Below are 15,683 nucleotides of genomic sequence, written 5' to 3' on the forward strand. Positions count from 1 at the left end.
AGCCCCAGGCAACTCGAGGGGTTCCAACGTTTTTATATAGACCAAGTTTTTCTTCAAAAGGTAGCTTTGTTATAGATGACGCTTGAAAAGGCAATTTTACATTGATCGGCACGTTTTTCAGTACCTTACAAAATAACTAGGACACATGTTTCAGTGCCTTACAAGATGATCAGAAGTGCCTATATGGTATGCCCCCAAACTAGTGGGACAAACCAATTTAAACATAGAATTTTCGAAGGTTATCCGCGTTCCATGCTCGAGGCAGAGGACATCTATCTTGGTCTTCGAGTCTATAGGTGCCTGGACGGACTATCGAGGTCACACGGTATGGCCCTTCCCAGTTGGGTTGTAACTTTCCCAAACTGGGTTGTTGCCCCGTGGACTCAAATTTTCGGAGTACCCAGTCATTGATCTGAAAAGGTCTCTTCTTGACTCGATGGTTGAATTGTCGGGTGAGCTTGAGTTTGTAGGAGATAGCCTTGAGGAGGGCCGTTCCTCGAGTTTCAGGGAGTAGGTCGAGGGAAAGCCTCTTTTCTTCATCGTTGTTGTCCTGGTCATAGAAGGTGATACGAGGTGATGGGATGCCTAGTTCGACAGGTAGAACAGCCTCGCTCCCATAAACCAGGTTGAAGGGTGAGTGACCCGTTGCGTCTCGAACGGTTGTCCTGCTAGACCAAAGTATACCAGGAAGGTCATCGATCCACAAAACTTTTGCTCCTTCGAGCATCGTTTTGAGTCCCTTTAGAACCACTTTGTTGGCTGCTTCGGCTTGCCCGCTAGTCTGTGGTCGACTAACGGCGGAGAACCTGGTCTCAATCCCGAATCTCGAACAATAGTCACGCGTAGGACCGCTATTGAATTTTCGGCCGTTGTCTGATATGAGTACTCGAGGGACTCCGAACCGTGTGATGAGGTGCTGCCAGATGAACTGTTGAACGTGCTTGTCAGTGATAGAAGCCAGAGGCGCTGCCTCGACCCATTTTGTGTAGTAATCAACAACGACCAGTAAGAACCTACGTTGGCCGGACGCAGGAGGGAATGGTCCTAGGAGGTCCATGCCCCACATATCGAAGGGTAATGGGGCTTGGATAGTGGTAAGGGTGCTTGCAGCTTGATGGGGTAAGTTGGCGTGCATCTGGCACTCTTTGCATCTCTGGACCATGGCTGAGGCATCTTCCCTCATGGTGGGCCAGTAATACCCGGCTCGAAGCGCTTTTGCGGTAATGGTTCATGCTCCTTGATGGCTCCCACACGATCCTCGATGCGTCTCTCGACGGACATAGTCCCCCTCTATGGGGGTGAGGCAGCGAAGGAGTGGATGAGTAAACGACTTCGTGTATACTGTTGCCCTTCATGATATACGAACCATCTCGCCCGCCGTCGTATGCGCTCGGCCTTGAGCTCATTTTCAGGAAGATTACCCTCTCGAATAAAAGCTATGATTTTGTCCATCCAAGTGGGGCTTCTATCGAGGGTAATCACCTCTTTGTTGATGCTGGGGGCTTTCAGGACTTCCCACATTATAGGCCGGGGTGAGAGGTCCTCTGCTGAACTGGCTAGCCTTGATAAGGCATCCGCTTGCTGATTTTCTGATCGAGGGATGTGAGTTATTGAGAAATCGAATAAGCTGATGATTTCCTCTTTTACCTTCCTTAGGTACATGCGTATGCTGTCTTCCTTAGCCTCGAACTCCTCTGTCACCTGCCCCACGATTAATTGAGAGTCAGAGTGGGCCTTGAGTTCTCGGGCACCGACCGCCTTGCACAACTGTATGCCTAGGAGTAGTGCCTCGTACTCAGCCTCATTATTCGAAGCAGCAAAATCGAACTTGACAGCATACTCAGTTCTGTTGGCCTGTGGGTCGAGGATCAAGAGGCCAGCCCCACATCCTACTTTTGAGGATGACCCATCGACAAAGAGACTCCAAGACCCTTCTTCGATAGCCTCTGGTCGGGAGGCACATTCTGCTATGAAATCGGCAAGGGCTTGGGCTTTGATGGCGCGCCGGGGTTTGAATTCGATACAATAGTCAGATATTTGGGTAGCCCAGTCCGTAATCCTGCTCGACTGATTCTTTCCCTCTATTACCTTTCGCATGATTTGGCTTGTAAGCACTCTGATTGGGTGAGCTTGGAAATAGGGCTTGAGCTTTCGAGTGGCTAGGACTAGAGCGAAAATCATCTTTTCGATTGGGGGATACTTTGATTCAGCGCCTCGAAAGGCATGGCTCACAAAGTACACCGGATGCTGATTTTTCTCGCGTTCGGCCACGAGAACCGCACTTGCAGCATGGTCAGATACTGCGAGATAGACGAAAAGTGTTTCTCCTGGTAAAGGTGAAACCAATTTTGGAAGGCTTGCTAAATAGCTCTTGAGTTGTTGGAATGCTTCTTCTGCTGAAGCACCCCATTCGAATGTTGCCTGTTTTAGAGCTTGAAAGAAGTGGAGGCTTTTATCCGCTGATCGAGAGAGAAAACGCCCCAATGCCGCCATGCAGCCGGTTAGGCGTTGGACTTCCTTGACAGTTCGAGGGCTCTTCATTTCGATGAGGGCCTGTATCTTATCGGGATTAGCCTCGATCCCCCTTTCGTCGACGAGGAAGCCTAGGCATTTCCTCCCCGCACGCCGAAGACACACTTTTTCGGATTTACTTTCATGTTATGGGCGCGGAGGGTGGAGAGTGTCTCCCTTAAGTCAGAGACGTGATCCTCTTCTTTCTTACTTTTTACAATCATATCGTCGATATAAACCTCGACGTTTCGACCGGTCTGTTTTTCGAACATCTTGTTTACAAAGCGCTGGTAGGTGGCTCCTGCATTCTTGAGACCGAAAGGCATAACTTTATAGCAATAGACTCCCGAGCTCGTTGTGAAGGCAGTGTGGACTTGGTCTTCTTCAGCCATGGGAATCTGGTGATATCCCGCATTTGCATCTATGAAGCTAAATAATGCGTGACCGGCCGTCGAATCGACGAGCCTGTCGATCTTCAGAAGGGGAAAATCATCCTTTGGACAGGCCTTGTTCAGGTCTGTGAAATCGACGCACATTCTCCAGGCTCGAGTCTGCTTGCGGACCAAGACTACGTTGGAAAGCCACTCAGTATACTGGCATTCTCGGATAAATCCCGCAGCCAGCAGTTTTCGTACTTCTTCGGAGGCGGCTGTACTTCTCTCAGCTCCCTGGTGCCTGAGCTTCTGCTTGACCAGCCGATACCCCTCTCGAATGTTGAGTCTATGGACTATGAGCTTAGGGTCGATGCCAGGCATCTCATCGGCGGAATAAGCGAAGACGTCCTAGAATTCCTTTATGACTTCTAAGATCTGGACCTTAGTCTCCTCGGGGACCTGCTTGCCTATTTGAATCATGCGACCCTGCTCTTCGTTGATGCATACCTCTTCATCTCGATCAGCAGGACGAGGTCGCTCATACCGTTTCGGATTGTCAGCCATGTAGAGTCCCATGGCAGTGAGGGGCTCTTCTGGTTCGGGGCACTTTCTCTTCCAATTGGTTTCCTCCATTTTGCTCTTTAGGCTATAGACGTAACACTCTTGAGCAGATTTCTGATCGCCGAATAGCCGAGCGACCTTCCCGTCGTCCCCTTCGAACTGCAGAAGGAGTTGGTACGTTGAGATGGCAGCCTTTACTTTGTTGAGAGTGGGTCGCCCAATGATCACGTTATAGGGAAGGTTGGTGTCGACCACAAGATAGTCGATAACGACATTTCGACCTGCCTTCTTTTCCCCCATTCGTGTTGGCAACTTGACCGAGCCTAGCGGGTGGACTGACTACCCCCCAAACCATACGAGCGGCTGGTCGATGGGAGTGAGATCTTTTTCTTCATACTTCAGCTTTCTTAAACAGTACATGGTGATTATATTCGCAGAGTTTCCACTGTCAATCAAAACTCGGCCTACACGAAGATTGGCAATCTTCATCTCGACAACTAGAAGGTCGTCATGTGGGGTTTGTATAGGCCGGTGACTGTTCTTGAAAGTCATGGTTGGGCATATGGCAGAGGAGTTTGTATCGCTTCCATGTTTCAAGGTGTAGAGGTGTTTTTTGCGAGAGCGGCTGGTTAAGCCCCCCGAGGCGAACCCTCCTGCGATGACGTTGACATACCCTACGGTTTCATCGCTTCGAGCCTGCTTTTCCGAATGGGGCTCGACTTTGTTTTCCTTCGGATCCGTCAGATATCGATTCAGCTTTCCTTCGTCGGCCAACTTGTACAGATCTCTTTTGAGCTCTTGACATTCGCGTGTGGTATGGCCACAATCGTGGTGGAATTCACACCAGAGTTTTTTGTCTCGCTTATTGACTGATGTTCGGATGGGGTGGGGTTTTGGCAAGGGGTATTTTCCTTTGATGTCTAGGTAGATTTCTCTTTGATTGAGGTTGTACCGGGGGTCGTTCCAATGATTTTCTAGTCGGGGCTTCTTGTCTTTCTCTTTTCGAGAGACATCCTTAGGATTGTCTGCTCGTGGGGTATATTCGTGCTTTCTTTTTCTGGAACTGGGCTCTTCATGGGTTTTGCAGATATCGGAGGCTTGTATAAATTTTTGGGCCAGGTTCATGGCTTCTGAGAACGAAGAGGCTTCACTCTCGGCCAACTTTAACTTGAACCTGCTCGATGGGTATAGTCCAGACATGAGAGCGGTAAACGCCACGGTATCCTGTAGGTCAGAAACCTTGAGAGACTCTACATTGAACCTCTTGATGTAATCTGCCAAGTCTTCCTCCCTCCGCTGTTTGATCGACATGAGATGGATACTGGTTTTCCGATGCCTTCTTCCTGCAATGAACATCTGTTTGAATGCTGTTTCGAGGGCATTGAAGCTCGATATGCTCCCGTAAGGCAGCTCGGTGAACCAGGTTAGGGCCAGGCCCTTCAGAGTGGTGGGGAAGAACTTGCACCATGCGGCCTCGCTGCTGGTCTGGACGCTCATTTGTACTTTGAAGGCGGCTAAGTGATCGATGGGATCGGTTGTCCCGTCATAATGGTCGATAGGGGGAACCTTAACCTTTCGAGGGGTGAATGCTTTCATAATATTTTCCTCGAATGGCGTGGTGAATCCAAGATTTCTCATTCGGATACCTGATTCGTGATTGGACTCGTAGCTCGACGACCGCTGCCTATGACCCCACCGACGTCGAGGTTCTTGCTCTCGTCGAGGCTATCCTTGCCCCTGGGTTCCTTCCCCTGGTGTTCCTGTTCTCGGAGCTCCTTCTCTCGAGGTTCCCATTCTCGAGGTTCCCTTTCTCGAGGTTCCCTCTCCCGAGGTTCCTCGAGGTTCCCTCTCCCGAGGCTCCCTCTCTCGAGGCTCCCTCTACTCCCGGTTAGGGCTGGGGTTGACGTCCTTCGCCTTGGACTGAGCCCTCCTTTCATTTAGGACTTCCCTGGCGTCACGATGACCGTTTCTCATGTAACGTTCGTTGATTACGTGTCGGGCGTCCCTTTTCCCGGGGGCGGCCTGGGCTGCCCGTCGAGATACCCGTGATGAGTTCGGGGGGTCGAGGGTGGTGACCTGTGGCTGGTCCTGATTACCCGTTCGAAGATGGCCGATGGTTAGTCGAGGCATGGGAGGCGGGGGATCCCTGTTCGAAGTCCCTTCCCCTCCCACTTGGAAATCCAACATCTGAGCTCGGAGGCCACGTTCGAAATTGTCGCTGAGACGATCGGCTAGCTGCTGAAGGTCTTGCTGAGTGACTGGGTGAGGACTGGTATGCTCGAGAGGCGGAGGACCCCCTAGGGTTGGGGCGGTCCTTTCTCGAGGTATTCTGTGATTCACCGCACTCGCCGCTTCTCGAGGATTGACCTCCTCGAGGACATGCTGGTTACGGGCTGAGAGTGTGGGGGCCTGACGGGGGTCTCCAGCCATCTCGTCGGCCACCTCGGGGGATGGCGCTCTCGAGTGATTGGAGGGAGCGGGAGCCCTTTGCCTCCTTTGGTATCTCCGAGTGATGGCCATGGCTTTTAGTTCGATTCCCCACAAACGGCGCCAACCTGTTTTTTTCCGGGGGTGGATCCGAGATCGCCCCTCCGACGATCAAGTCAGTTGATCTGTATTAATTGAGGTTGCCAAGTGTATTGTATGGGATCGCGTACCTCAATAAATGGGGTTCTGCCCAGTATTTATAGGCGTTGAAAAGTGTGAAGAATATCCCTGCCATGCTGGCACAGAATTTAAGGCAAGGTGGGTCCCACTGAGGGCTTCCACGTTGGGAAAGGAGGCTTAGAGCCCTAAATAATCTAGCGGCCCATCAGATATGATTAGGCCCAAACAGCTACGAACAACTATTTGTAGAGACCTATCTTCTCAATTACTTCTCCACGATCTTCTCCAAGATCTTCTCCATGATCTTCTCCATGATCACACATGGCTTCATCCACTTCTCCCATTAATATGTCCTTTGAATTTTTACCGTTGGCAGTTGGTTAGTTAGGCTTCCACAATCTCAGCCACTAACACACGCGCATCTCCACGTTCACACGCCTTATAAATAGGTTGGTTGTTGTGGTACCTAAATTGTAGGAACTACCTCAACACATCTATTTTTGAGCGCTTGTTTAAGTTAGATTTTGGCGGCTCCTAGTTTATAGAAAAATTAAAAAGGCTGCACACAAACTAACTAAACAGAATATTATGGAATCATAATATATCAAATTTTTACCTCCATGATATTAACAGTTTGTCACAAATAAAGTTTAACAACTTAATCTTGATTAAACTCCTAATCAATTCCTCGTAAGTTATTTAACATATTATTTGTGAAGTCTAAAAATAAATAAACTAAATTAAACTTAAAGAATAAATCTCACAAAATAAAATAATCAAAACAGAAAGAATAAATTTAAAACACACGAAATTAAATCTAACAAAATAAACTAAAAACGGACTAATAAAATGAACTTAAATCAAATAAACTTTAATTATTTATCATTATCAATATAATGAAATAGCACCAACTCTTTTGGCCATTCTAAGATAGAACCCTCAGCTTGACTGAGTTTCGTGATGAATGGAGTAGGGAGTGGAACTGGAGCATCTGCGTAACCCCCATAAAAATCATCAACAGATACTCTCACGGTTGTCGTAGAGTGTGACGATGACTCTTGTCGTGGATGAACGATACCCTCTGCTACAATGATCGGTCCCGGGACATCCGCTATTGCCAAGCGACATGGAACTTGACTCTTTACATCCAATGAGTGAAGAATGTCATCAATTAAGTGTTTTAGAAGCATAATATAATAATTAGAACATATATAAAATGAAAATATACCTGCAAGTCCACAAATGGATCATTGCCCCCCGATTTACACCTACTAGGAACAACTGGAGTGGAAGAAGTTGGTACTTGAATACCTAATTGCGCCGCAAAAGCCATTAACCTTTCTTGAACTAATGCATCTATCTTCGAGTTCATCTCTTCCATTGTCTGTTCTCTAACTCTTTGGCTCACTCTAGCCTCTAACGCCTACATCTCCTCATCATCCATGACCCTACCCTTGCGAGCATTATTGCTCCCATCAGGATCTCCCAAAACAAATGTAATCCCAATGCTATGCCCAGCTGTTAACACACACCTAGGTCGGTCTTTCCTCTGCAGAGCACGTGATAGAGCATCATCCATCCGACTTGGAACAAACTCTCCTTCACTTTCTTTCTTTTTCCAATCATCCTCCGTTCAAGTTAAAAAAAATCATATGATTAGTAGAAGACGAGTAAGTAGACAAGAAAAACGTTATAAACTTTGAACAATGTTTACAATGGACTCTTTTATCTTTTGTGTTTCTTCGTTAGGAAAGAAGAAATTTACATCCTTTTCTTTTTTCATCTCGCGAGAAGCCAAGGCAATGTCCGATCCGGCAAGGAGGAAATCACTGATGATGTAGATGAGTTAACAGATGATGCTGTAGAGGATGAAAGGATATACCCTTTGCGTTGCCAAATAGGAATCAACTCTGCATATGATTTCTGACCCAAAAAATGAGGATGTATGCTTGATAGCAGCCTGAGAGATTCTTGCTTTTTCACTTTTAGCCTAATATAGGATTTAGTATGAGGTGATTTTTGTTGGCGGTTCGAACTCTTTTTGTGTTTTTATGGATTTATGGACGAACAACAATAATAATAAAAAGGATAGACTCTTAAATCGAAGTTCAAGAGGTTCTCTTGTGAGTCTCGGCTCCAAGATCACACAAAGTCGCGGTTTGTGTATTTGAACACTCAGTTCTATGCAAGCACAACAAGCTTAACACTTTTCTTAAACTCAACAAAACTGATTTTATTAATGAACGAAATAGCCTTATATAGGCGTGCAAACATAACCCTAATCCTACTGATATTATGAAACTAATAACAAGATAAGAAAGACTAAACAAGATAAGAAATAAACACCCTCCTAATTCAAGTAGAACAAGCTCAACTTGGTTATTACTAACTAGACTTCTAATCCTATTATAACTCTACTCTAATTAGAATCCTAATCCAACTAGGATTTGGATTTCTAACTCAACTAGAATTTCAAACAAACTAAAACATTAAAAAGACTCCTAACAGAACTAGGAGTTGTAATCCTAATAGAATTAGGAAAACTAATCCTACTAGAACTAGGAAATAACCAAATCCTAACAGAACTAGGACTTATTGAAAATGACCATATCCTATATGTATCATCCTCTCCCTCTTGAAAACATCCTTGTCCTCAAGGGTCTTCTAAGCACTCCAAGATATCATCCAAATCAAGCGCACAATAATGTAAATAATCTGAATCTTGTCTCGATCAGTACCATGCTTGGCGTTAAAAAGTTTTAATCTTTCAAAACTCCAACATGACTGTAGACTCACTTTGTTATTTTGCCGAAAAATAACATGAAGGACCTTTGAATAGTGAACATCAGTAGTGATCAGATTGGTCAATACACAAGGAACTTCAACTAAAGGTATATATTTTGTTGCATCAATGTGAAGGATTGAATCTTCCTCATTTGAAACTTCAAAGATTAAATCTTTATCCTTAGGAAAAGAAAAAGTTTCAATCTTTTCGTCATCTTGAACAATAAAAACAAATCTGAAAATTCGTCCTCTATAGTGCAAGAATCATCATCCAAATAGCTATTAAACTTTTCATCCAAAGAATATTGATTCAAGTCATATATCAAATCGCACTTTGGTTGTAGACGTATGGACAATTCACCAAGAATTTCTTCTGTTGTCAACTCATCATAAGAATGGAAATGACAATTCATAGTTGGTTTATCATAATCCAGAAACTGCCCAGATATTTCGAATAAAAGTTTGAGATCTTAAACCTAAGTAAAACACCTCGAAATTTCATGAAATTTTGTCACAACATACCCCTTGGTGTCCTAAACACTCGACCAAAATTTCATCAAAACATAATAAGCCAATCGAATGCAGTTTTTTTTTTTACCTACAGTATGTAATCTGCCCGAAAAACATAAATTTGCAACAAATATTTGCGTTCGCTGTGACTTCGTTACTAATCGGATTACGCTGAAATTTTGACACGACTTAGCCCTGTATGTTAGCTTTGCATAGAACCAAAAAAATCACGATTTGGATCGGACGCACCCCCACGCGCCGTCGCAATGCACCCTGCTCTGATACCACTTGATGTGATTTTTGTTGGCGGTTCGACCTCTTTTTGTGTTTTTATAGATTTATGGAGGAACAACAATAATAATAAAAGGGATAGGCTCTTAAATCGCAGTTTAAGAGGTTCTCTTGTGAGTCTCGGCTCCAAGATCACACAAAGTCACGGTTTGTGTATTTGAACACTCAGTTCAATGCAAGCTCAAGCTTAACACTTTAATCTATACTTAACAAACTCTGATCTTTATTAATGAACGAAATAGCCTTATATAGGTGTGCAAACATAACCCTCATCCTACTGATATTATGAAACTAATAACAAGATAAGAAACACTAAACAAGATAAGAAATAAACGCCCTCCTAATCCAAGTAGAACAAGCTCAACTTGGTTATTACTAACTAGACTTCTAATCCTATTATAACTCTACTCTAATTAGAATCCTAATCTAACTAGGATTTGGATTTCTAACTCAACTAGAATTTCAAACAAACTAAAACATTAAAAAGACTCCTAACAGAACTAGGAGTTCTAATCCTAATAGAATTAGGAAAACTAATCCTACTAGAATTAGGAAATAACCAAATCCTAACAGAACTAGGACTTATTGATAATGACCATGTCCCATATGTATCATAGTAACTAGTCAATATTAGAGAACCTAATGATAATATAATTTCATATTCTATATTACATACCCGAAACTCCTTAGAGCTACATTTTTCTACAAAGTAGTCCCAGATCTCTCGCGTAATGAAAGGATACATCTCATACGGTCGTCTATCATTGTTAGGCCCCTTTCTCGTTTTCGTCATCCATCTAGTCACCAATCTTGACCTGAAATCTCTCCACCGCTTATCACATGTAGTCAAGACATCTCGTTTCTTCTTCTCATCCTCTTCGATTCCAAACTCTCTCTTCAATATACAAAAATAAACCAATTAATAATAAACGATTAGAAGAATAAACATAATCTCAATTAGTGTATTAAAAGAATAAGGTTACTTACTTTAACATCTTCCCACAAAGTCTTTTTTGTGCCTTCTGGTACATCATCCCCACTGTCATACAATATAGACACTTTGCTTCTACTGATCTCCCCGCAATATGTCTTGTACTCACCAGCAAAGTGCCCAGTCGGACGTATCCACTCATCCCAAGCAAGAACTCTCTGAAAGCCGGGTTTGAAACGTATCCCTTTTGTAGGACCTCTTGGCCTGCTCACTTTCTTCTTCCTAGCAGCTCCATCAGTAATTTGGGGCTCATCATATGCATCATGCATTATCTCATCTTCCATCACTACACTTGAAATCATGTATGATATGAATGTGGATGTACTTTAGTCGAGTTTTACGGAAATCTAAGAATCTTGAAAGAAAGACTGGATCTTTAGGGTTTTCTTTAAGAATTAAGGATAGAACAATTCGATCAAACACAAAGTAACTCACGAATTGGGTCTTGATTCACTCTCAAACACAAAGTAATTAAGTAATCAATCTTAAATCTCAAACACAAAGTAATTGATTCAAGGTTTGGAAATCACAAAGAAGTCCGAAAATTTTCACAAAGAAAATTAGAACTCTAATCTCATCAATCTCTTAATCTCTATTATTAACGGTCGAAAATCCCATATATATAGTACAAGATTTCCTAAACCTATTATGACTAGTAAATCTTAAAGATAACAACTAATAAACTTATCTATCTTTATCTTAAGGATAAAGACAAATAATAACCTATACTTATCACACGCCTATTCCTAATATAATTAGTAAAATATGACTCCTACTTAGACTCAATGATAAGGAATTAGACTCCTAAGTATAATAGGATTCCTTTATCACTTAATTACTTGATTAAAATAAAACTCCTAATTTACATAGAATCCTAACAGAACTAGAACTCTATATAACGACTTCTCTTTCATATCAATGTACATGTTAGATTAATAAATAAAGTAATACACAATTATTTGAACATGCTAACCACGAAATAAATAATTAAAGATTATAAACATTAGTAGTTGTGTTAATATTACATAATTTACCTATTAATCAGCTATTTCTTTGCCAACATAAAATCCCTCATTGTGGTCTCGAAGAATGTAATTTGTGTCTAGATCTTCCCCTAATGTACTTGGAATGACTACTGACGAAGCAATGACTTCATTGAATTGTGCATCGTAATCTTCTTCATCGTGTACATCATCAATTCCAAGTATTCTCATTTTTTCCTTCCATGACAACAAACCATTTTATATCGGCAGGGTCAACCATGTAAAATACTTGTTGTGCTTGTGATGCCAATATTAAGCTATCTTCATGATTTCCTAATCCGCTGAAATTGACTAATGTAAAAAAGTCATGTTCATCCTTCATCACACCACGACGAATATCAACCCACTTGCATTGGAACAACGGAATTTTGAAGTCAACATAGTCAAGTTCTAATATCTCTTCAATGACTCCATAGTAAGACTTCATTGTCTCAACCACCGTTCTATCTATTTTACTTTTATACTCTGATGACAAAGCCCCCATCGTAACACCACTGTTTTGCATCGTGGATTTGTCATCTTGCCGCTTAGTGTAAAATGTATAACCATTGATGTCATACCCCTCTTGGAAAGAACTTGCGTCTTTGACCCATGTGCCAACCATTTCAACGTATCCGATACATCGTTGGGAGTATCATAAAATTGGTTCATAACTCGTTCTTTAAACCAATCAACGAATTTTCGATTATGCTCAATCATCAACTCACGTCCATTCTTCAATGGATACTGAATACTAAGCACAGTCATGAGATCATCTAAGGATGAACTTGTTTCAGATTTTCTAACACAATCAATTCTGCTTTTCTTTTCAACTCTCCATCAACACACAATGTTTTTCTTCCAATGGTACCACAACCTTCAAGCCTTCCTTCATGTCTAGATTTTGGCAAACCAATTGCTTGTGCACGTGCTAAATAATGACTTACATATTCAGATACTTCCTCAGCAACTGTTCTTTGGACAATAGTTGCTTCTCGTCTAGATGGATTCATCACTTTACCCTTCAGAGTACCCATCTGTCTTTTGAAAGGCCACATATACCTCATACAAACGGGACCACAAAGTTTAATTTCTCTGACAAGATGGATTATCAAATGAGGCATGATGTCAAAGAACGATGGTGGAAAGTACATTTCAAATCGAAACATCGTCTCTATTACATCGGCTTACAAGTTATCTAGAGTGTTAGGATCAATCATCTTGCTAGAGATAGTTCTGAAGAAGAAACACAGCTTTGTGATCGTATATCTCACTTGGGAAGGCAAAATTCCTCGTATTGCAACAGGTAATAAATGCTGCATCAAGATATGACAATCATGAGATTTCAAACCAACAAGTTTCAAGTCTTTCAGTGAGACAAGGTTTCGAAAATTTGACGAGTATCCAGCAGGAACCTTTAGCCTATTCAGGGACTCACAAAAACTGGTTTTCTCCTTTTTAGACAAAGTGTAGCAAGCTGGTGGAAGATAATAGCGTTGTCCCCACTCCTGAGGTGCTAGTTCTGGTCTGCCCATTTCAGCCATGTCTTTCCTAGCTTTAACTCCATCTTTTGTCTTCCTAGGCATATTCAACAATGTTCCGACAATGGCATCATAAACATTTTTCTCAATGTGCATTAAATCAACATAGTATCTGACTTCCAAACATTCCCAATACGGAAGGTCCCTAAACTTAGATCTTTTCTTGTATAAGTTCTTTGAGACACTTTTGAAGGGCTTGCAAAAAATTATTTCAATATCCTTTACCCTATTATAAGCCTATTTTCCACGTAAGGGTACAGGGGCTTCTCTGATCTCCACTTTTCCGTTGAATAACTTTTTCTTCTTACGGAATGGATGATCTAAAGGAAGCCATGTACGATAATGTAGGTACACATTCTTCCCACAATGATGTGACCGCTTGTCAATCATATCTCATCACAAATAGGGCATGCCTTTGCTCCTTTAACCGTATACCCTGACAAATTCCCATAAGCCGGGAAATCATTAATCGTGCAAAATATCATGGCACGCAATGTGAAGTCAGTTTTCGCATACGCATCGAACATGGAAACACCTTCATCCCACAACAATTTCAGATCTTGAGGAGTGGGTCAAGATACACATCAATGTCGTTTCCGGGTTGCTTAGGACCCGAAATAAGAAGCGATATCATAATAAATTTACGTTTCATACATAACCAGGGATGGAGATTATAGATTGTCAGTAGAACCGCCAAGTGCTATGTTGGGTACCTAGTGTGCCAAATGGGTTTATCCCATATGTACAAAGTCCAAGCCTAAGATTTCGAGGTTCTTTACCAAAATCAGGAAACTTTCGGTCGATATTTCTCCATTGTGGAGAATCCGCCGGATGTCTAAGCATGCCATCTTTCTTCCTCTCGTCTGCATGCCATCTTAATAATTTAGCATTCTTTTCATCCGAAAATAAATGCCTAAATCGCAGAATGATTGGAAGATACCAAAGAACCTTCGTCGGAGTTTTTTTCTTTCTCATCCCCTCATCATTATTCTCTTTTACCTTGTATCGAGACTTTCCACACCTAGGACACTCACGCAAATCCTGGTACTTGTTTCGATACAACACACAATCATTTTGACATGCATGTATCTTCTCATATTCCATACCTAATGGACACAACAGTTTCTTTGTCTCGTAAGTAGAGTTGGGCATTTCATTCCCTTCAAGTAGCAATTCTTGTAAAAAAAAGTGAACAGCTCACTTAGACTTTTATCTGTCCAACTATGCTTCGATTTCATATTGAACAATGTGAGGATGCCAGAAAGTTTAGTGAAATTCTTACACCCCGAATACATAGGTTTTTCCGCTGCACTTAAAATACTATCATACGTATGCGGACAATCGGTTCCTTCATCCTTCAAATTGTGCAACATCATATCTACTCTATCATTTTCATCATCTACCATATCATTTTCATCATCTACCCTATCATTCTCATTATCAGCATCTCCATCAACCTCAACCTCATCAACACGCAAATCATCACACAAGCTAGTGGAGCTCATACCCATATCATAAAACTCTCCATACCATGTCCACCTAGTATAGTTACTCTTAAACCCACGACAAATCAAATGATCTTTAATTTGATCCATATCATGATACCCCCTTGAGTTATTTCAATCACACTAAGGACACAAGACTAACTTTGACCCATTATGCAATTGATGTTCTAACGCAACTCTAATAAATTCATTAACCCCTTGTAGAAATGTCGCCGAAATTTGATTACCATACATCCAGTTTCGATTCATATTCATACACTAGAGATACCAAACAAGAATACAATCGATCACATCATTCAATGTGGTTTATCAAATGTAGTCATGACCATTTGGGTCCTTATCACTCCAACCTAACCCATCCTTGAGTTTCTCATCTCACTACTGAATGAACATTTGGTTTTTCATTCTAAGAAAAATCCGGCTGCACTTCCCTACAGTTCTCCAAGTACACGATGAAGATAGTAGTTACACTATCAGCATATGTACCAGAGAACGCTTAGGGAAATGAGTCGGATGTTTCTTAGAATCAAAAACCAAACATTCATTCACATCCTAAGTGAGATAATAAACTCAAAGACAGTCCCAAACCCGGGATTATACAAGACTTACTCCTAATGAATAAGCCTCGAACGGGTATCTAGGCAAATGATGCACATTGCAATAAAACAACACAAACCAATCCATTCCTTAGATTTCCCTTCGCACCCCATTAAGGTATGTCCATATAGGTTTGGTTATGATTCAACTTATACTTTCCCAATCACATAATAACCAAACAATTCACATATATATGTTCCTAATCATATAACCAAACAATAATTATTTATTAAATTAACGTAAATCAGAAAATACATACCTCTGCTCTCAAGGAGCAGCAAAGACAAGCACTCTAACGTGAGGTTGGAGAAAAGTCAAACCCCAACTCAAGTACAATGTAAACGAGTGGCAAAGTGAGAGAATGCATGATTATTAATGTAGATTAATAC

The 15,683-nt window shown here is 42.0% G+C and overlaps 2 protein-coding genes across 2 annotated transcripts; both read right to left on the reverse strand.

Moving 5' to 3' along the window:
• Positions 1-1,290: 1,290 nt before the first annotated feature.
• LOC125493730 (uncharacterized) lies at positions 1,291-2,541 on the reverse strand. Its single transcript, XM_048637238.1, has one exon. The coding sequence runs from the start codon at positions 2,539-2,541 to the stop codon at positions 1,291-1,293; it is 1,251 nt and encodes a 416-aa protein (XP_048493195.1).
• Positions 2,542-3,785: 1,244 nt separating this feature from the next.
• LOC104903211 (uncharacterized) lies at positions 3,786-5,084 on the reverse strand. Its single transcript, XM_010691209.2, has one exon. The coding sequence runs from the start codon at positions 5,082-5,084 to the stop codon at positions 3,786-3,788; it is 1,299 nt and encodes a 432-aa protein (XP_010689511.2).
• Positions 5,085-15,683: the final 10,599 nt, after the last annotated feature.

This window comes from Beta vulgaris, chromosome 9 (genome assembly GCF_026745355.1).
Source record: "Beta vulgaris subsp. vulgaris cultivar EL10 chromosome 9, EL10.2, whole genome shotgun sequence".
In the NCBI taxonomy this organism is placed as follows: Eukaryota; Viridiplantae; Streptophyta; class Magnoliopsida; order Caryophyllales; family Amaranthaceae; genus Beta; species Beta vulgaris.

Excerpts from the sequence above, each read along its gene's own strand:
- LOC104903211 (XM_010691209.2), bottom strand. The coding sequence starts at position 5,084 with ATGAGAAATCTTGGATTCACCACGCCATTCGAGGAAAATATTATGAAA.
- LOC125493730 (XM_048637238.1), bottom strand. The coding sequence starts at position 2,541 with ATGAAGAGCCCTCGAACTGTCAAGGAAGTCCAACGCCTAACCGGCTGC.